The sequence below is a fragment of the Dermacentor silvarum genome, chromosome 1 (assembly GCF_013339745.2).
Source record: "Dermacentor silvarum isolate Dsil-2018 chromosome 1, BIME_Dsil_1.4, whole genome shotgun sequence".
In the NCBI taxonomy this organism is placed as follows: Eukaryota; Metazoa; Arthropoda; class Arachnida; order Ixodida; family Ixodidae; genus Dermacentor; species Dermacentor silvarum.
The window spans coordinates 211,775,757-211,797,300 of record NC_051154.1 but is presented as its reverse complement, the minus strand read 5'-3'; the positions used below and the strand labels follow the sequence as shown (position 1 = coordinate 211,797,300).

Genomic DNA, 21,544 nt, shown 5'->3' with positions numbered 1-21,544 from the left:
GCAAACAAGACGCTTAGCAGATGCCGACTATCCTGGCCATGTTCTAGTTGCCGTATTAGAAGCCTTTTGAGGAGACGATATGGGAAGTGTCGTGGCATTTTGCTAGCAGCCATGGAAGAACAAAAATATGCTGCGATTTCGTATACTATTCACTGTGTTTCTCACAACTAGAACAAAAAAAAATGCAATGTGCTCTAACGTGAAGGTGGTATGTTCTGCACCCAATAAGCAAGAGGGGCTATGGTACCTCACCAGGCCCTCTCTTCCCACTAATTGAAATTGTGATAAAGCTCATAAGAATAAGTTTGTTGGCTGCACAGAGCATGTAATTTACTGAATACCCTTGTCATGTGGTCAAGTGTATATTGACCAACAGGTGGATGCGTAAACGACAGACTCAGAGAGCATTGCAACAATGTTGACAAGAATGAAGGCTTTCTAGTCCTATATTGCAGTGTGTGTGGCTGTCAACCATTCTTAAATGCAGAGCTTTTCTTTGCGAACCTCGCTGGGTTCCTGTGACTGTGGATGCTGCATGGCTGTTCTCTTGCCAAATAGGCCAACCAATCACCGCGGAGGACGCACATGACGTTACTGCCGCCGAGTTCCTTGCACCACCACCAGATGGCACTTGCCTTCAAGCATCCGTGGAAATCCGGTTGTTTACTTGAAGTCAGGGGTACAATCAGGACTCGATTGCAACCAAAGGTCAGTGGGACACCTGGCATTGGGCGCTCATGGGAAGACTACAAATGAAGTAGTCCAGGGTGATATGGGCTGGACAAGTTTTGAAGTGAGGGAAGCTCAGAGTAAAATTGATCATGAAGAACGACTGAGAAATACAGAAGAAAGTAAATGGGCTGGGAGAGTGTTCAGATATTTGTACAGGAAAACATTAATTCACAGTGGAGGAAAAGAACTAGGAGGCATACCAGCAAGTATGCGACCAGTACGGTGAACATGGCAACAAAGGATGTCAAGCAGAAAGTCAGAGAGGCTGAGATAATCTCATGGGTGACAGCAATGGAAAAGACACCTGCTATGAGTAAAAAAACGAAATCAGGAAAAAGACAATTCATGAAAACTCAAAGGGCAGCTCCTTACTTTTCGAAGCGAGATTGGGATGCCTTAGAACACGCACTTATAAAGCGAGATATAACAAGGAAGAAGAAGCATGTGCTTGCTGCGGTAAAGCTTGAGAAACAATGGAGCATGTTTTATAAGAATGTGAAGATATCTGCCCAGCGGTCAATTTAGGCACCTCTGGCCTCCTTGAAGCCCTTGGGTTCAGGGATAGCAGGGGGAAAGTAAACAGGTCCGCAATAGAGATTAGTAAGAGACAATTGGGAAGATTAGTGGAAGAAAAGTAGGGAAACGACAAACAACGGAGGCGTACAAAAACAAAGTTCCCAATAAGGGTTCAGAAAGTTTGGTGAGGGGAATTCTTTGCGCTTTTTCTTTTTTTTTTTTTGAAGATAGGTAGCACATTATAATAAGAGCTTGGTGGCGCAACCCACCACCCCATTCCAAAGGGGACACTCCAAGCATTCATCCATCCATCCATCGTGGCAGCGACATTGCACGGTGGTGGCCGTGCGGGGGAAAGAACACAAACTCGTGTTTCGAGTTTGTGTTTATTCCATTTCCTTTCCAATTTACATACAGCACAGCTGTATGTAAATTCCATCTTTTTGGATCTGCAGTTTTTTTTGTTTTTTTTTAAAGAACCACAATTGTCAGGAAAAACAGTAGCCAGCTAATTGGAGATTATTGAAGTGGAACTGATAGCTAGGCTTCGTGAACTTGGTTTGTCAAAATTCACTAATTGTGCTAACAGAAAAAGAACTAGAATTTTTTAGAACCCAATACACAAAATTTTTTAAATTCGATTGTGGGGTGTTATGTCCATGGCCACAATCTTATTATGAGGCACACCATATTGGGGGGCTCCAAATAAATTTTGATCACCTGGGGTTCTTTAATGTGCATGCAATGCAGGATAAACGAGCATTTTTAAATTCCCCAATGGAATGCAGCCACCGCAGTCGGGATTAAACACAAGACCTCGAGCTTAGCAGCGAAACGCCATAAACACTGGGTTACTGCAGCGGGTAATACGAAATATGAATGCGATGAATCTATATGTATAGCAAAGTTTATGTCAGTAAACAAAGATTGAACGTCAGTGCATCATGTGCCTCTGTCTCTTTTTTGTCTTTATCACGCAATACATATCTGAAGTGAGTATGAACCAACTCACGCAAACCACTACACTTTTGAACGTGAACTATACCATAACCAACAAAAAATTGCAATAACAATGCTGGGTACCACACACACAATTCAAAAGTAGAGAGAGGTTGCACATAAATCATACATAAGGCATAGATCAACGTACAGGGAATAAAAAAATCCTCATAGCTCATACTTAATTTACTCAATAAAAGGAACTTGCCTTGTTTTTTAGTAGAATCTTGTACTCTTGGGTGTACTTTTCTAGGAGTTCAGCTTTCAATTTTTCCGCAATGGGAAAAACTTCGTCTAATTTCTGCAAACAACATCAAGAGAGCATGAAGCAGTGAACATACCTGGCCTGTAACGTGCACTTATAACATCAGAATGAGTAAATTATAAATTAATTTCCTAACAAATTCAGACAATATAGATAGATACAGCGGAACCATGTTATATAAGCTGATTAGGACCAAGCAAGCAGTTTACTATATTGTAAGTTTTATAAAGAGAAGTCACTCCAAACCCATATTACAGTCAGCAAGATAGCCTTAAATAAATGAAATATAGCCTTAGATGAATTAAATGTTTATAGGCCATTAACAAATGGCCTAAAGTTAGAACATCAAAGTTCTAACATGATCTTGGAATAGCTTGGGTGTCCACCTTGAGTAAGATAGTTACAGTGTCATATTGGTTGAAGAAGACCCCTTTTCCCTAAATCTTTAGCAAGCACAGTGTTCTTTACCAAGGCCTGGCTGGGCCTGCACATAGCGCCAATTCACTTCCTTCAACTTTTTTTTTTTATGTCATTCACACTGGCCAAACCTGGCGATAATGTAACATGCAAGCAACTGATGAAGGATGAAAAAAATCGAAAAACAAAAGAATGGCTGCAAGATAAAGCACACTGTCATTCCTGCAGGACAACCACCCCACAAAGTGCGCAATATTTATGCAGAGCAAAATGCTGAGCTCTGGGGGAGACGCGGGAACCACACTACAAAATTTTTCAAACCACTTGAATTGATGCCACCACCAGATCCATAGAATGCAAAGCTGCAAATCATAAGCTTAACTAGCAACACCACAAAACCTAAACAGAAGGTTGCTAGAAAGCAGCTGCATCAGTTGCAATATGTCAACTACTTGTGCTCAAACTTTGACCTCAGCTTAGCACTCACTCTAAGAGTCATGTACCGGGATTACAAATGGCACCACAAAGGCCACTGGTGCTCACTATAGTAGGTTTGTTGAAGTTAGCTGTTTACTACAGTTTTTTTTTTTTTGCCTTTCTTTTGTTTTTGCAAAATGAAGCATAGAAGAATTCCCTTGAGGATCTGTGCTTTGGTTTACTATAAGCAGAGTTTTGCAATATGCAGAGTAACATACTATAATCACAACGTTAGATGATCAATGCTATGTGACAGCATAATATAACTTTGCTTATGGCACCTTATTCACAGCAGTGCTGAAGTAGCTTTGAAAACAAAAAATCCCCCAAATTTGAGCAGTGACAGCTCACAGATCACATCACACTCGAAAGACTGACCAAACACAATTAACATTGTTGCACGTCAACTCTTCATGCTTTAAACAACCTAGTATATTGCCTATTAATGGTTATTTTTATGAACTTATCGAAAATTGAAGTTCACCTATTATGAACCTTTAACTTTTTGCTGTTAATATATTGCTGAAGAAAATCTTGCAAGAAGAGGTACGGTTATGCAGGATGTTTCATGGGCACTTTAGGTCAAATGTTACGGTTTGAATTATCAGTCAGATTTACTAGCCCCTGTACTAGAACAGTCTGCAACAACTTTGCTATCTAAATTTATATAGCAATCAAAACCCCAAGATCAGAACTACATGAAAACTTGCACCTTATCTGCAATTACAACACTGCTTTTCTGCATTCACCTATTTTAAAAAGACTCTAAAAGAAAAATAATGTTGGCCTATATTAGTAAAAATTGAAAAGTAAATTCTAAGTTTTTACCTGTCAAAACCACAATACGATTCTGAGGCACACCGTAGTGAGGGACTCCGTTTTAACTGTCAAAACCACAATATGATTCTGAGGCACACCGTAGTGAGGAATTCCGGATCAACTTTGACCACCTGGAGTTCTTTACCGTGCACCCAATGCATGGTACATGGGCATTTTTGCATTTTACCGATATCAAAAGGCCGAGATTTGATCCCGCACCCTCAGCCTTAGCAGTGCAACCCAAAGCTACTATGCCACCAAGCTATATTAGTAAATTACAATTCTACAATACCAAAACAAAAGCCACACTTGCCATAAGATAATAAGGCTTGATAAGCCAGAAGAGACTAAAAATAAGACGGGTGGTGATACTGCCTGGAAGTTCTTGCACCTGCTCACCATCAATACATAGATTTTGATAGTGTCCTAGTTATTTTTTTATACATAAAGATGGACTGAATTGTATTTGAGAGAAGCCAAAGACTGAACTAGGCAAGTTCCAAGAACTATTAATGTGCCACAATGGCTCAAGTAAGAGAATATATTTTGAAATTCATGACGTCCCACTGACGTACAGGCTCTCAGTTCTGGTGCAAAATTTTTCAAAATGGAAGTTTGACCTTTTCCATAATGTACTTTTTCATAATCAACCTCTTAGTCACAAATTAATGAAAATAGAGTTTAGAAAGAGCACTTTATCTGTCAAAACTTTAAATATTTAGTGTTTCTATTTAGTGCCCTTTTAACTATTTTAACTAGAAGTGTGCTCATTTTTGTTGCTTTTATGTTTTAACATCTTCTTTCAAGATGTAGTAGTTGCAACGTATACTGTGATACATATAATTATTGGTGCTTTGAATGTATGTATAGCAGCAATAATTGCTAAGAGAGCTTTCGAGCATTCTTATGTGAAACTTCAATGAAGCACCTCAAAGAACATGAATAAAAGTAATAATTTGGTATTTTTAGTACAAATACTGAGAGTAAAAAAAATCTGAAATGTACAAAATATGCACCTGGTTACTAAATCCCAATTTTTGTAAGTCAGATCACACAAAAAAAATTATCAAGATTTGTTTGCGTCGATACTAGCCATAGCCATGCCATGCTATGTGGGAAAGCACTAACTTTGCGAACGTGAAAACAGGTAAGTTCTTATTGTACAGGGAGCATTTGTTTTTACTCATTGCAGCAAGCATGCGGTTCGATTTTTAACGGCATTCTTTAGGCTTGCGAAGCAATGTCTTTCAGGTCAAGGAGCATGCAGAAGCCTTCTCATAATTGATTATTACGTTCGATTAGCTTTTCTGTGCATGCAAGATGGTCTAGTGTGCGTTCAGCTAACTGGCACTGGAGCCTCCACATGCTTTGTTAAGTTCCTGTACAGTGTTGTGAAGTAATGTGGTGTGTTGCACAATAGTGCACAGTAATAAATAACGACACTTGCACAGGCAGTGTTCAAAATGCAAGAGATTAGGCAGCTAGTCAAGCTTCAGTCGAACGCTGGTCTGAAATCCACTGCGTGCTCTAGTGTGAGTGAAAACTCTACATGACCCTACACGATTGCTCATAATAATTTGAACATACTCTGTCGAAGTGCTGATGGATAAAAGCAACCCACGGTGGGGTTAATAAACTTGCACTTGATATTAGTCAAACACAATTATGAAAATAACATGCACTTATGAGCATCTACTGTCATTTAAGACATCGTTAAAACAGCCTATGCATCGGATGAGAAAATTGATAACCTGAGAGACGCTTCTGCCTCTTCACTGCTACTGTCATTTAAAAATTATGTTGCCAAGCCTACTTTGGCACAAATTTTGCATCTTTTTATTGAAAAAAAAGCTAGAGCACTGGAGGCTAGTTTCGACGATAGCTCTAGTCAAAGTTTTATTTTTTCCAGACTCTCCAATCTGCCAAAAATTGTCAAATCTATGAATAGTTAAAGTTCAGTCGTCATGTCAGACGGCGCATGACGATTAGCTAATACAAGAATTCCAACGGAAGTATTTAACGTGTGGAAAAACTGCCAATCAAATTGATCTATATTTATAGACACGGTAATGAAAGAGTTAATGCAATGTGAAGATGTAACGCAAACAGTGTTACATGTTCACGTTACATTAACACACTTTCATAGTGCATTAGTGCAATTATTCCTTGTGGCACTGTACACAGCCTTCTTGCTAATCTGACTCACTTTAGGGAAACTTAAGAACCCTAAATTAGCTGACATGACAAATAATTTTCTTCAGCTCTATTTGCATTTCTTTTACAAAAAAAAGTGTGTGTGTGGGGGGGAGGGGGGGTTAATATAATGAAGAAAATTAATGCTACAGTTATTTTTCCTGAATTCCTCACCAAAATCTTAAGTGCCGATAACACCAGTGAGACATCAAGGATTTCCAGGTATTTTCACATTTCAGGCTGTTTTCATGCAGGGAAATTTTGTACTATTGCCAGATTTAGTCCTTACTTTTAAACACAAGGTAATCTTTACTTACTGACAAATAACTAGCCCTATGAATAGAGACTTAAAATTCGCAACATAATGGCGGAACCAGAGCGGGAATTTCAGGGCAGTGGCATTACTCGGTCTTCTGTTCTTGCATGTTTTTTTTCACTTATGGAACCTTGTACCTTCGGCAAGAGGGACATACTTGGCATTCAAAGAGTGTAATCTCCTAACTAGCTAAACTTAAAGGGACCCCAAAGGGAATCTTGAACTACGACATTACAAAAATATTGCATGCTATGTATTACACTGCCAGATTTGTAGCTGCTTCATGTAAATATTTTGCAGATTTTCAACCCTAAATTAGATAACTTTGTGGAAGCCGAAAATCACCGATTTTAATGGATGCTGCAGAAAACTTTTGACTAAACAAGGTTACACACATTCAGATCTTGGTATTTTTTCATTCCATAATTAAATGCAGCTGCCGCATCCTGGAAATGCAGCAGCAACCTTCTGCTCAGAAGCAGAGCACCTCAGCCACTGATCCAGTGTACTGGCTATTTGTGGAAAGCCAGGCAGCAATGCTAACTTAAAGTAGTCCAGAATGATGCTGAACTGTGGTTGTGGTGACCATTTCTCAGTCGATGCATTAGTGTGAACGAGTCCGTTATTCAGGCTCTCTATGATATGCTACTGGACTAATTCTTATGGTGGTGGACTTATTTCTTTATGTTACAAATAAGTTAAGCATATCAGTATGAATTCATAACAGAAGCATGTAACAGAAAACTAACAATTCAAGGGGTTCTTTACACTGACAAGCAGCACAGTGAGCTATGATGGATGCTACACTGAAGGACTTGAGAATAATTTTGACTACATGAAGTTCTCTGACCCGCACTTATGATTAATGGGTTTTCATGGTGCAAGGGCCACTTCTGGCCAAAGAGCACCAGACACATGGTAATAATGAGTTGGCAAGGGTACATGAACTGTGGATGTAACACAGCTGTAAAGAGGCCTAAAATCAGTCACCACATAAATGCATAAAATATATAGTACGTATTAAAAATATGACAATGACAAGTGAGGTGTGCTGTGAACATAAAAGAAATGTTGCAAGGTGATCATCAGCTAAAAAGGTTAACAGTTCGTGAGTAGCACTAACCCCAAGCTCTTTAACGCAAGGGCCAGGAAGCACGTGCTCTTAAATGCTACTGTTGCAGCAGCATTGCAGCAGCAGCCTCAGATGAGAGGCTGTGCTACAGATTGCTGTAGAAGATGCAGTACACAAATATCATTTAAAAAAGCTAAGACTAATTTGCTGTCAAAACGCAGGTCATTGCCAAGGAACATTGCTGGATGGAATGAATATGCTGATGGTCTGGTAAAGTTTTTTTTTTTTTTTTCTGTGAGTTTCTAATTTATGACATTCCAGCAAAGTCATGGAGGATGGTCAGCCCCTCAACAAATTTACTGCAGATAGGTGGTTCACCCCTAGTCAACAGGTATGAGTGTGTGCCCAATATGAGGGGCCTATTGTAAGTCGACAGAAAATGACCTCAGTTCACCATATTTTTGTTATGAACTTATGTTATGCACTTAAATCTAGGTGCTGCACAAGCGTTACTGCATTCACCCCTTACAAGAATGTGGCCACTGTGGTCACTGCAGCCAACAATAGAATTCAAAACCTTGTGCTTAGAAGAACATTGTAGCAGATGCCAGGCAACAAAGTGAATTGTGGAAGCATGTGTTGTTCTTGTTCATATCTCTTTATGTTTTTAACATGCCAACACACCCCAACATCCCTCAGTTACACTATGCCAATCATTTACCAGCCAGATATACGAGAGTATGCGAAAACATAGACTCGGTTGGGAAGAAGTGAAGTGATCAGCCCAATGGATTGAGATCGCATCAGCTCCATGCATTACAGTTTATTACCTTCTTTGTTTGGAACCACTCAGGCACAGGCCCCATCTTCATAGCAGGATGCTTATACATCTTTTCTACAAACAGTCTAGATAAAAAAGTAGGAAAGAAAAACAGTAAATTGCATGATATAAGCAAAACGCAGGTCATTCACAGCACAACAATCCAGCTAAAATATCAAAGTTGACAGATTTTGCACTAATGTATAAACAGACTTGCACAGCACTACATACAGAAAGATTGTCACAAGGCAATTGCATCTTTCAAAAGAAAAATAATTTTTGTGTCAAGAAACATTTGCAAAGTTGACAAACGGAAGGCAGTCACTTATAGTTTTCAATGATGACCTCATCGCAACTTTAAAGGCTGAGCCTTCCTTATAATTTACAGTAATTTCGCATAATACAGTTCTAGCACAGCATACACAATGGGCTTGCAAATGCTTTAGGTCACAGGGTCCACAATGCATGTGCGCAGAACACCCCGTGCATGAATGCTCTCATCTGGCTAGTACACTGTTTAATGTGTGCTGCATAACAGCAGAAGCTATTAATCAGTGGCTATTAATTTTATGCTACCAAACACTCGAGCCAACAGAAGGTGAAAACGCTGCAAATTAGGTATAATCGGAGGACAGCCAATATGAGAGCAAAAATAAATTACCACCTTATACAAATGAGAATATGCCATCACATTCCACAAACAGCAGTTACTCTAAATGTACATTATTGAGCAAAAACATCTGAATATGAGTCCACAAACACTAAAAAGATATTTATCAGAGCAACTAAAACTCACGTGATATATTTGGTGTAAAGTATATAGGCCCTCTCAAGATTTCCTTCTTTGTGGTAAACTTCAGCCATTCGCACCATCTCTTTGCCAGACCTGAAGTACCGCTTCAAAGGTATGCCTTCATCAACATCAACCGCACTACCCACATCATTCAGGAGTCTCATTTTGGTCTCAGGGTGATAGCTACTGAGGCCACTACTAGCGGATGGCATCCTGCAAGGTAAAAAGGAACAGCTTGGGGCACTCGGGGCGCAAATTTTGGTCTCTTGTATAGTACAACAGTGATGTAAGCAACAATGTTTTGAGCTTGTTATTTAATATCGTAACTTTACAGTGAAGCTGTTTTAAAGGAGTACAATGTTTTCAACTTTTTTTTTTCAACTTTCAATTTTTTTTTAAGGGGCCCTGAACCACTTTTTATCAAAGTGGTTAAATGCATTTGAAGTGAAAATAGGCTTTTTCAGAAATAATTTGCCGCAAAAAGTACTTCAATGCATTTGGCAGAAGCGGAGTTATTCGCAATCAAACACGGCTTCTGCTGTGCTCCCATTCCTTCTTCAATGTTGCACTGCGAAGGCTACGGTAGAGTGGGCTGTGACCACAATGCTCCGCCTTCTCAATGTCACCGTGGCGCGCAGTTCAAATTTCATTTTGGATGTTAACGTAAACACCACGACTTCCGATTTTGGTGCCTACGGCATGCTAAACGTAAGCTAAACACGGTTGTCCTCAGCGACAGCAAGCCGCAGTGCGCTTAGCCAGAGGACTCGTGGTGGCACCCTGCGGCAGCCCCGTATGGGAATGCGTTTTATTATGAAATAAAGCGTCCAGAAACGACTGAGGATCATAGCTTTTGTTGAAACGAGAGTGTTTGAGAGAAAGGTGACTTCGCGCTCCACTTGCAAGCTCCACACACACGTACGACAGCCAAACTTGGCTGAGATGTTCACAGCAGCGTATGCTACCTGCAGACTATGTTATTTCACCAAGCTCGAGGGGTGGTTCAAGGCCCCTTTAAGTGAAGGTCCTGAGCCTCTAAACCCTAGAAAAAAAATACTGGCAGGCCTCAGAGCACACTAAACATTTTAGTATAATAGCTTTTCTACAGCCAGTTTCGGTTTTGCTTCCCACAAGGATACTGTGTCATGATGCAGAATGTGCTCAAGCAGGACGCTACGATGTTGACACTATGTTGCCTCCTATGCTGCTACTCATAGTGAAGGCTGATGTAGCGGCATAGCAGACGACCAAACAAGCCAGGGCAAATGTAAAAACCTCACAATGTTCTACCACATGACTACCTTCTCTACATCATAAAGTCATGAAACAGTAGAAACGAAACTGAAGCTTGCTGTAATCCGAGGGGCTAAATTTTTTATGTCACTACTATATGAAGAAAACCAAAAGGGAAGTTAATTGTTATGTTTAATTGAAATGTGTCATGCAAGTAAAGAGAAATGAAAGTGGATGAAAAGATAACTTGCCACAGGTAGGAGCCGAACCCACATCTTCCGCATTACGCGTACGGCACTTTACCAATTAAGCTACCGCGGCAGCCATCCTCACATCCACTTTCCTGGGTGCTCGTGTTATGCGCATCACAAATGATAAGTTTATAGTCTCATCATGAAAGGAAATGAAATATACAAGCTAACAGTGAAAAAAATATTTGGCAGGAAAATTATTGCTTTTTCTGTAATCAGCAAACTCCAATACCAATACCACGGCATATCTGGCACATAAAACATGGACAAAGAAAAGAACAATAACAGGCACAAGGCATTTGTTCGTGCTTGTTTTTGTCCATGTCATGGCATCTAAGCACCAACTTGCCCAACAAGTTTTGCTGAACTTTAACGCCCCATAATATTTGCACTATTTCACTTTCCAAAACATTAGCAGTTAACATTAAAGTTCTAACATGCAAGACGAATGCTCCAACAAAGGATTAAATCAACATAAAATATAGATTACTATAGGGCCCACCAGTAATATCATTCAAACATTCAAACATTCATTTTGCATAAGATATGAAAGGCTGTAAATACAAGTAAATGTTAAAAAATAAAAATTAAAGTGGGGTTTTGGGTAGTGAGGGACTCTGGATTCAGTTTGACCACCAGGGGTTCTTTAATGTGCAGCTAATACACGGTACACAGGCGTTTTTGCATTTCACCACCATCGAAACGTGGCCGCCGTAACCAGGATTTGATCCTGCACCCTCAGGCTTAGTAGCGCATTAGCCACTACGCCACCACGGCGGCTGAAAGTAAATGTTGACTTCACTGCATACCAAATCTGCACTTTTTAGCTAGGAATTCTCACAACTATGTAGCATCAAGGACGCAACTAATCATTGGTACCAGTGGCCCTGCAAGTTTGCATAGAATAATTATGATTACCTGCACCAACATGATGGCACAAAAGGGACACAAGAAAACAACCTGCATTACTAGATGCACTGAGTTTCACTCAGCCAAAAGAAAACTCAAGGCACAAGGGCAATGAAAAGATAAGTGGGTTAATTCGCATGTAAGGAATGAGGAGAAGAGAGAATAAAAGAGCGAAGCAGACAACAAATTGAAGCCTCTATCACCTTAGCATCCGAAAGCAAAACACAAGCTACAAAATGACACTGTAGTGGAGGGCCCTGAATTAACTCAGAACATATGGGGCTCTTTAACTTGCTCCTAATGCTCAATCCCACACAAGGTAAACTGCATTCCCAGATTTGAAAAAGAATTAAAAAATTAAAGGGTGGGAAAAATCTGCACCTGCAAGAAGCACAACAGGTTTAAAGCCGATTAAATATAAATCAACAGAGGTTTTTAAGTAATACCCAAAGTGCATGTCCTTGTCGGAATGTGGCTGCCACAGCTGGGAATTGCACCGATCGTACCACTGAACTCATGCTCAACAGCAGTGTCTAAAGTAGGAGTGGTCAAACTGCAGCTATTCAGGGACCCTCAGCTGGCTTCCAGCCGCAAGGAGGTCAATCTACGCTTACCTTGGAGGCACAGTATTTTTGTGAGCTTTTGCAACAACATATTTTTTCCTAACTTAGAGAAATACTTGAAAATTAGGTTACTGTTTCTCAGCACAGTGGAGAGACGGTCAAAACACAAAGCCAAAAGTCAAATATTAGTGTTGCATGTGCTTCGTTCAACCTGTAAAATGGTTTCCTTTTTTTTTTTTTCCTTCTTTTTTAATGGCTCTCTATGTATTGCCTGTCTACTCGAAGTAGAATTTAGACATGCTTGCTGCACAGTGCAATTGTGGTTGCTTTCTTGGTGTTGGTCTTTATAAGCTAAGCCCCCTACAGGCTATTTCTTACTTCTTAACTTCTTCTTTCTGGGGTTTTATGTGCTAAAACCAGTTCTGATTATGAGGCACGCCATAGTGGAGGGCTTCAGATTAATTTTGACCACCTGGGGTTCTTTTAACGTGTGCTACAACGCAAGCACACGGGCGTCTTTGCATTTTGCCTCATCAAAATGTGGCCACCGTGGCCGACTCTTACTCCTTAACATCACGGGATTATACCACTCTTACAGTACCTTGATTTCATGAACAGTTTACGATAGTGAAGTAACAAAATACTAAAAACAATACAAAAGAAAGGGATGATGCATTCATTGTCACTATATACAATGATAGCTGGGGCCAAGCATTTCACATGTTTGAAAGCAACAGCTTGGAAATGACTACCTAGTAACTACTCCATATGAGGTGGCTTTTAATTGCAATGTGTGAGGGAAACAAATACACCAGCTACGAATTTTACAGGATTGGTCTGCTCTGCTTCGATATTTCAGCGAAATTGTGCTATGTGCGAATACTTCTGATTAGCTTCAAGTGATGAAGGCATTGCCTCTCGATTTTTAGGAGAAACATTTGGATTAACTTTGGAGAACTACAAACTAACAAGCCAATACACACAGTAAACATGGGTCTCGTGACACTGACGGTAAGAAGCCGCGGTCACTAACCGGAAATCTCCACAAGGGCTCACAAAGGGAATGCGAGCCAGCGACAGTCCACTTCACTGAATCAAAAGGTCGCGGCGTTTAACCACAGTGCGCAGTGTTGACGCTCTGCCGCGATATAGTTACGCAATATATGTGACAGGCACAAATCGAGCCAGGATTCCCGAGCATAGACACACACCGCGGGGGAACAAGCGAGCCAAGGCTTCCGGAAAAACAACAAGAAACGGGTCACACGCACAGTGACAGTATTCCATTGCAACACCGTGTTGGGCATAGAGGTAGTCGATCCGACCTAACGCGAATTCCGCGAGCTTCTACATTTGCCACTCTGCTTAGCAAAGCAACAGCAATTTCGCTGCTGACCCTCAACTTTCAAAGCTGATGCTAGCCATGCAAGCAATTAATCCAACGACAGTAACCTAAACATGATGAACGAAAACGAAACAGATCGCGAAAGTGGTGCTGGAAAAAGTTTGAACACCTGGGATAGGGAGGTAGAGAATTTAATGGGAAGTTGAGGCGCTTACCTTCACAACGTTGCGAAACCTTGTATTTGAACTCTTTAAGCTACTCTGAATTTTCTAAGCGGATGAACGCTGCTCACCCATACTATGACACGTAGCTTACACCAACAGCGAGCATGAAACCAAGCACGACATTCTAAATGCAAAGAAGATGAAGACTTCAACAACCAACATCACCGTATCAACACATCGGAGCTTTCGCGTTTCTCAATCCTAGCGGTGAGTCATCTAGCGTCAAAATTTCCGCAGGTGCTGTAGATTTGATTGCGCACGGTTTTATTAGAAGCTGTTATTTAGCGCAAACTATCTCAAACATAATTTTATTTTGGAAAATTGAAACTGCTTTAAGAAGTGAAACAACTGCATATTATTTAATTTTTTTAAGCTACACTGATTGTTTGTTGCATAATATTATTACGTACGCTGCCATTTTTATATGCAGCGACTTATTTGGTAAAAAGGAAAATGCTTAGCACAACTGTAACAAAACAATGCTCTCACACGGTACGTGATTATGGCATGGATTGTGGTCACTCTTGCATCAGGCGGACGTTTTAGTTTTACAAAGCTTAGCAACAAAACCTTCAATAAAACCCAAGCTTTGTAACAAATACTTGTAACTGACTTGCCTGCCATCTATGAACAAACCAAGTAGTTACTTTTGCCAACTTTTATTCATAAAATTTGTGTTTATAATGTCTTTTTCTTTTATAAGATACCGTCGCAATTGTTAAGTTCTTAATTGTACATGCATTATTGTCGCGTTTTGAAGCATGTAAACCGTTAAGCGTGGCGCAACTCGCAAGGCGTAAAATCGCAAAAGGCGAAGCCTGCAGGCGCAGCGCTAGCAAGTTGGTGCATGCGATTGATACGAAGGAGAAAATGGCGCGTATTGTGTTCTGCATGTAGCGACACACATCACCGATGTGTATAGACATTCGGTCATTGTCACTGTAAAAATTTGAAACACTTGTCTTCCCATCAAGATTTTGGTGGCTTCTTAACACCAAGTTTTGTGATTGTTTAAGGTTCAAGCACTCGTCGTTGTGCGTGTCTCCACGTGGGCGAAGATGAGCATTGCCGCGCGAAAATTCTGCACCTTGTCTGCAGAGCTGTTTCTGCGTAGTCGGCCTAGCGCGCCTCTGTTGCGGCGGTTGTACTGCGAGGAAAGGCCAACTACTTTCGAAAAGAGCATCAATCAGGTAAGTTTTGCACAAGTTCGGTCCTTTGAAGGTCTTTTGTTGCCCTGTCCTAACTTGCGATCACACATGCAAGGCAGGATCGGCGCATAAAGGTCGGCAAGGCGGCCAAATGTTCAAAAATCTGCGGGGCCCAAATTACCATTATTCACGATTTTTTGTGTTACACGAGCTTAGCTTGAATTTTGCCGTTCAATGCGTGTATTGTGGGGAACTGTACCGTTCGCACTGACCGTGCAACGTAACTTTAGTTGATATACCTTCGATGTAAAGAGCATGATGTTCTGATGCACGGCATCATGTTCCTTGTCATCGCTTATAGTAATTGGCACCGTTCAGATCTGAACCTATGCCACGAGATTTTTATATGGAAATAACTTTTTTTTTTTTTTTTCCCTCGCTTCAGGTAACCCTCCTGGGCCGCGTTGGAATAGAGCCCCAGCTACGTGGTACTGATGCGAATCCGGTTGTTGTGTTCACATTGGCCACAAACAGCAACTACCGCTATGAAACTGGTGAAGTACAGCAGAAGACCCAGTGGCACCGTATCAGCGTGTTCAAACCATTCCTTCGCAACTCGGTGCACCAGTACACACGCAAAGGTTCTCGAGTGCTGGTCCAGGGACGTTTGGTTTATGGCGAGATAACAGACGCCAAGGGTGCAACCCATGTGACCAGCACGGTGGTGGCAGATGATGTGATTTTCTTGGGCCAAAGTGCGAGAACAGCCAGCACTGAAGAGGAGAGCCTTGCAGACACTAACTTTCAGTGAAAAAAACATACGCCATGTGCCATGGCTGTAAAGTATTGTAAGTTGTTTATCGCTTTCTTTTTTTTTTTTTTTTCCTTTTTTGTGGCTTGAGAAGAAACTCACAAAGTTTCATGAAAGCAGTTTCTCGTTGATAGCTTTTAAGCATGTGTGGGAAGCTACAGTTTTCCATCTGTACACATAGCCTTTCTTGCTGTTCTATGCCTTTGGTTTTGTGTTGTTGTTCTTAAGTTCACCTAGAAGGTTTTTGTAGATATCGGGTTGTGTCCTATGCTATTAATTTACCCTCTCCCCTTATGTCTGAGTTTCAGTTAAACCCATTGATATGGGCATATCGAATGAATGTGCATATTTTTCTACTTCCTACAAACATGAGAAACACTGTTTCTCAGTCTCTTGGCAGATTGAAGGGAAGTACGAAGAATGGTAAGAGAGATGTGTGAGGCCTGTCTGAATTGCAGCCTCAGCCATTGCTTCATTTGTGTCTTATATATGTGAAACAATATAGTTTTTGTGAAGCCAAGTGTAAAGTTGGTAACACATGTCTGTATTTTTCCTGTATATCATACAAATTTTGGATGGGACTGTCAGCCTTAGTCATGCCAGGTGCAGCTCAGAAAAGAACTCCAAGTATAAGCATTAGAGGTGTTCATTAGAAAGGTTCAGCAAAAGACAGTTAATAGTTTTTCACGTATTGTTTACTTTGCTGTTTCTTTTTTCATTCTGATAAAAGCTCTTATAGAACATTCACTACTTGAATAAACCAAATAAGAGCAAAACAAGGCATGTCCTGATGCTTACTAAGCACTTGCACTCTTGCAGCCTTATCTGCCATACGTGCAAAGCATGTGTAAGTGTAGCCAACAGAGATTTATGCACAAAGTGTGATTTAACAGTAGTCAACCTTGGACAGCTTAACCAAAAGTGTTTCGCCTCTTATAAAGTCTCGCTTGTTGAGATTGCATTTTCTTGTGTTATTTGCCTTGACTTCTGCCACTGTATGTTGTCAGTGTAGTTATTTGTCATAGATGCCATCAGAAGCCACGGTAACTGATGCGAATATAATATACTCAAATTCGGCATTCTTGCACTGCTCTGTCTTGCGAGTGTGTGTACTGGCTATAAAAGAATGGATGACACTGGTAATATATTGTGAGAAACTGTCCTACTGCTGTCTTTCTCAGGAAATACCAGATTGCAGTCACAACTGAAATTGATCATGCAGTTCATTTGTACGTAGTGCTAATCTATTTGTTACATTGACATGCCATAAATCAGAAACGGTTCATCCCCTGCTTATTGTGTAATGCTGAAATGTGTTCTCAGTGCAGGTCTATTTGGACTTGTGGTGAGCTGTGTAGTATAAACACGTGTACTGACTGCCAGTGCAGCCTGCATTTTGTGTACAGTGTGAAGTGCTGGTGATGCAGTGATGCTGCCATCAGAATAAATCTTGCACTGACATTCAACACTTGCTGTTGATTTAACCATGTTATTAAGGTGAAAGCCTTAGGTGTCTATGTTGGCGGTGACCTTGGTGAAACTGCACAGTGACGAAAAATGGCTGATGCCGCAAAGAGTAATAAAAACACGTCGGGAAATGCTCGCATTGACGTCACATTTCTCAGGGAGGCTCCTGTAAACAAAGTAAATTGGTGGCTTGTGAAAAGTCAGTCAGTCATAAAACTTTATTCTCGGTACTGGGAGTGATGGGTTCTGCGACCCCACCAGGGGGGGGGATGGCCCTCAGTCTGTGCTGAAGGCGACCTCTTGGGCTCGCGCTGTGGCCTGGACTTGTACTTCCGGATCAGAAAAGAAAATTTGGTAGGTTTTGGTCTCGGTGAGAATTGAGTTTGGGCCTCCAAGGTGCCAGATGAGCACGCTTCCCTGAGACCACGGTTGCTTTAGGGTTCTGGCTTACTAAAGGTGTGCCTAGTGCGTCCATGATTACACACGTCACATGGTCACAGAAACGTGCTTGTGCCACTGCTCGCGCGTTCGTCGTCGTCTTCCACAGCTGGCTCTGATGCCGCTGATCATGCCAGCATTCCCACACTGCCCCTCGTGCTCGTGCCGCTGCTTGCGCGTTCGTCGTCTTCTTCCACAGCTGGGTTCGATGCTAGCGTTCCCATGCTGCCCCTCCCTCTGCAATGGCGCTGATGGTACTGGCCCACTACCTTTAGGTGCTGGGATTTTGGTGAGTTCTGTCGTGCATTCCTATGCAATCAGGCTTTCGCCTTCACGTTTTACAAACGTGGTAACAGTTGTTTAATGTATTTATGCATCGTTGGGAAATTAATAAATGCAGTCTGGCACTGTGTACTACCTCGTAACTATGTCATTATTATTGTTCACTGCTTTTAATTTTCTTGATTGTGTATTGCTTTATACTGTGGTGCCTCAGTGACTAGGGTGTTCTGCTGCTGAGTGCACAGTTGTGGGTTCGAATTCCCAGCCGGAGCAACCACATTCTCATGGGAAAAATGCAAAAACACGTGTATGGGGTGCCCAGAGCTTAATCCAGAGCCCTCCACAATGGGTTTCCCTTGTAGCCTGTTAGCAGCTTTGGTGCATAAAATGCAATCAATTATTATTAGTTAGAATGCCCCAGTGGTAATGATGAGGTTGCTGTTACCTAGAGGCTTCATTGATGCCATAAATTCTCATTAAGAGCTGCACTTTTTTTCTCAAGTCTGGGCACGAAGTTCCTAGGTGTGACGCTTGTGTTTGCCCATCTTTCGCTAATCCTTTGTTATTTTCTTTCCACACTTGAGTGATTTGTGCTGCCAATCGCGCCATAAACCTAGACCAACTCGCCCACATCGCTGTTCTTATCCATCTCATAAAGTAAAATTTAAGTAGATATACAGTGTGTGTCTAGAAAGTAATAAGACTGTTTTTCCCACCGAGCAGCATAGCTGCGTGGCATTGCTGGCAGGCAAAGTGGGTGAAGGGGAGTTTACGCTACGTGTGCACGTAACGGCAGGTGTTGGTGAGGCATTAGGTTCCAAAGACATGTGCTTGCTGCCACATGTGATGACCCAAGAAGTATTTATTTGCATCGATCGTTTCCTCGCATGTGACTTTGGAGCTGAGAAGCTCTAGCCAGGTTGGCCAGAAGCATGAGATCAAAATTATCTTTGAACAAAGACCAGTATTTGTGTGTGGTGCGAAAGGTTTGTTCCCCCATTTGCAAGAGAAAGAGAACTAATTGCACAGTGAAAAAACAATTTTCATGAGAAGTGTGAATATCGCGTCCTAGCTGGTAGCTGCGGCAGCAAAGGCATATGCCCAGAGGGCAGGGAGCAAGAAGCAGTGGTGAGTGAGAAGGCACATCGTGGCTTGGAACAGCATAGTCCACAGATGCACGCATAGGCTACTTGGTGTCGCAACATACGGTGGCAAGGGCCATCTATTGGCAACTCCAGAATCCACTACTTGATCTGGCAATGCTACCCAAATATATACAAGGATGGCTATGGCATCCAGGTTCACGGCGGCTCTTTCGCTTGGTGCTGGGGTCACATTTCTCTTTTGTGGCATCGAATCGAAGTGTTTCGTGGAAGCTGAAAGGGTCCTTGTTGCCGTTCATCTTATTTACATTGGTCTCAAGGATTTAAGCGACGAAATCGTAGAAATAGTTGCGCTGTGCGTGCAAACGTCAGACCTGTCTAGCGAGCCGCATCAGGTTCTTTTTAGATGCCTTTCAAGCGTGCCGGAGGTTAAATAAAGGAAGTGTTGGTGTGCAGCAAGCCTCTACGAAAGGTGCGAGCACTTGTTCGCAGCGTTGCTCCACTGCTACAGATGCGATACTTGGCTGTTTTCGACTTTCATAAGCAACTCCACACTGTGATTCGTGTTGCTGTATATCACATATGGCATCTCGCAATATATCGGCAGTAATGTCTGTCGTGCTGTCAGAAGCTAAATACGGATACTCTGCACTGATAGAACGAGGCTAAAAACTAAGTTACCTTGTCAGTGTTCTTGGTATAAAAACAAATCAGTTCAATTTGTGAGTCGGGGTGCACCTTCTTTTTATAGTTAGCTGATAAGTGTGATAAGGTCGCCTGCGTCCGATGACTGGCACTTGTTCATGCTCACAGAACGCAGTATTGGAGCTCGTAGGGTGTGGGCTTCGGAACACAGCATACAGCTGCCGCCCGTAGAAATTCTCAAACCCGGTGAAACGTGAGAAGTGAATAACAACCATGATCAGATCAAGTTGGAGTTTCTTCCATCAGGTTTCCAAAACTTAGCAAGGGTTTTCTTTTGGCAAAGTCAGTTGCATTAGTGTAAATGCATGACTTGGAAACGAATTGAACCAGTTGTAATGGAATTTAGCTGTGTGCACAGTGTCGGAAAGCAGACTAGTGGCACAGTGCGCAGGTCAAATGTTCAAAAGCTGGAACAAGCACTGATTGCAGTTGCTTCTAAATTTCTTGCGAGCAAATATATAAACTCGCCGCATTGAATGAGAAAACAGCATCTTCTGCTTGGACCGCTAAACTAAACCATGCTATAAAAACAATATGTCGATCGCTATTTAACATGTGTCATGATCAACTTCAGGCCTTCCGAGGCAGTTATCATACCTGCGACTGTGCCTGCAGACAAAAGTACATTTGCAAGAATATTTCTTCTGCTTAAAGCAATAGTAACACTAATGCACCTGCCTGAAGAAAGTACACTCTGCGATTTGAAACGCCAACAAGATATTTAGTATAAACAAAAAGAGAGCAATGCTCTACTCGCCAGGAAGCAAGAAGTCCCGAATGAAGTGTTTTGCATAAACCGGTATAATATGTCGCCTTTTCCCGATGTGGAAGTTTCTGATCCAAGTTGCTCTCCGATGCGCGTCGCCTGCATCTTTCTAGAAACGATGAAATCATGCATTGATCTTTCCAGCATGATGACACGCATAACAGTACACAACAAAAGTCTTTCCACGTCCGTCTTTTTTCATTTTCGGGCTTCTGCGGAGCGGCATCACGACGATTTAAAAACCACGAGGCATTCAGCGCATGCCGTGATAGGACACCTCTTTCGCTTCAAACTTGAACCTGATCGGATGTTTCTCGGCGAGGCCGCTAGGTAGGGAGCATTTATTTGGAGTCGCCAAGTGTCGCATACCCACTCCTGTGATACTACTGCATTCTGCTGCTGAAAACAAAGTCGTAGCCTAGGTTCAATATCCGGCCACCGCAGCTGCATTTCAATGTGGTCTGCATGCAAAAACACTTGTGCATCATGCTTTGGGTGCACATTAAGGGGACCCGCCGTGGTGGCTCAGTGGCTAAGGCGTTGCGCTGCTGAGCACGAGGTCGCGGGATCGAATCCCGGCCGCGGCGTCTGCATTTCGGTGGAGGCGAAAATGCAAAAACGCCCGTGTGATTGCGTTGTAGTGCACGGTAATGAACCCCAGGTGGCCCCAGGTGCCTCATAATCGGAACTAGTTTTGACACGTAAAACCACAGAACGAAGAAGAATGCACATTAAGGGGGCCCTGAACCACCCCTCTTGCTTGGCGAAAAACAGTCCGCGAATATATTGCCTACGCTGCTGTGAACATCTCAGCCAAGTTTTGCTGTCGTGCGCGGCGCGTGGAGCTCGCAAGCGGAGCGCAAAATCATCTTTCTCTCAA

General features: G+C 41.9%; 2 protein-coding genes across 3 annotated transcripts in view; one reads left to right on the top strand and one right to left on the bottom strand.

Moving 5' to 3' along the window:
* LOC119436738 (STAM-binding protein) overlaps positions 1-14,165 on the bottom strand; it is a 70,041-nt gene extending 55,876 nt beyond the window's left edge. The window contains exons 1-4 of one of the 2 annotated variants that reach the window (XM_037703722.2): positions 13,936-14,165; positions 9,423-9,632; positions 8,637-8,712; positions 2,456-2,548 (exon numbers count right to left, since the gene is read on the bottom strand). In XM_037703722.2, coding sequence (XP_037559650.1) covers positions 2,456-2,548; positions 8,637-8,712; positions 9,423-9,631 — 378 coding nt within the window. In that variant the 5' untranslated portion in view covers position 9,632; positions 13,936-14,165. Of the gene's footprint in view, positions 1-2,455; positions 2,549-8,636; positions 8,713-9,422; positions 9,633-13,408; positions 13,754-13,935 lie in introns of those variants that run through there. The other variant, XM_049659905.1, reaches the window with a different exon arrangement.
* A 586-nt stretch (positions 14,166-14,751) lies between these two features.
* LOC119436737 (single-stranded DNA-binding protein, mitochondrial) lies at positions 14,752-17,369 on the top strand. The gene is made up of 2 exons (XM_037703720.2): positions 14,752-15,134; positions 15,538-17,369. Exons 1-2 carry the CDS (start codon positions 15,003-15,005, stop codon positions 15,901-15,903), a joined length of 498 nt encoding a protein of 165 aa, XP_037559648.1. The 5' UTR covers positions 14,752-15,002; the 3' UTR covers positions 15,904-17,369.
* Positions 17,370-21,544: the final 4,175 nt, after the last annotated feature.

Coding starts and splice junctions, on each gene's coding strand:
- LOC119436737 (XM_037703720.2), top strand. CDS start 15,003: ATGAGCATTGCCGCGCGAAAATTCTGCACCTTGTCTGCAGAGCTGTTT. Junction 15,135..15,537: donor TCGAAAAGAGCATCAATCAG/GTAAGTTTTGCA, acceptor CCCTCGCTTCAG/GTAACCCTCCTGGGCCGCGT.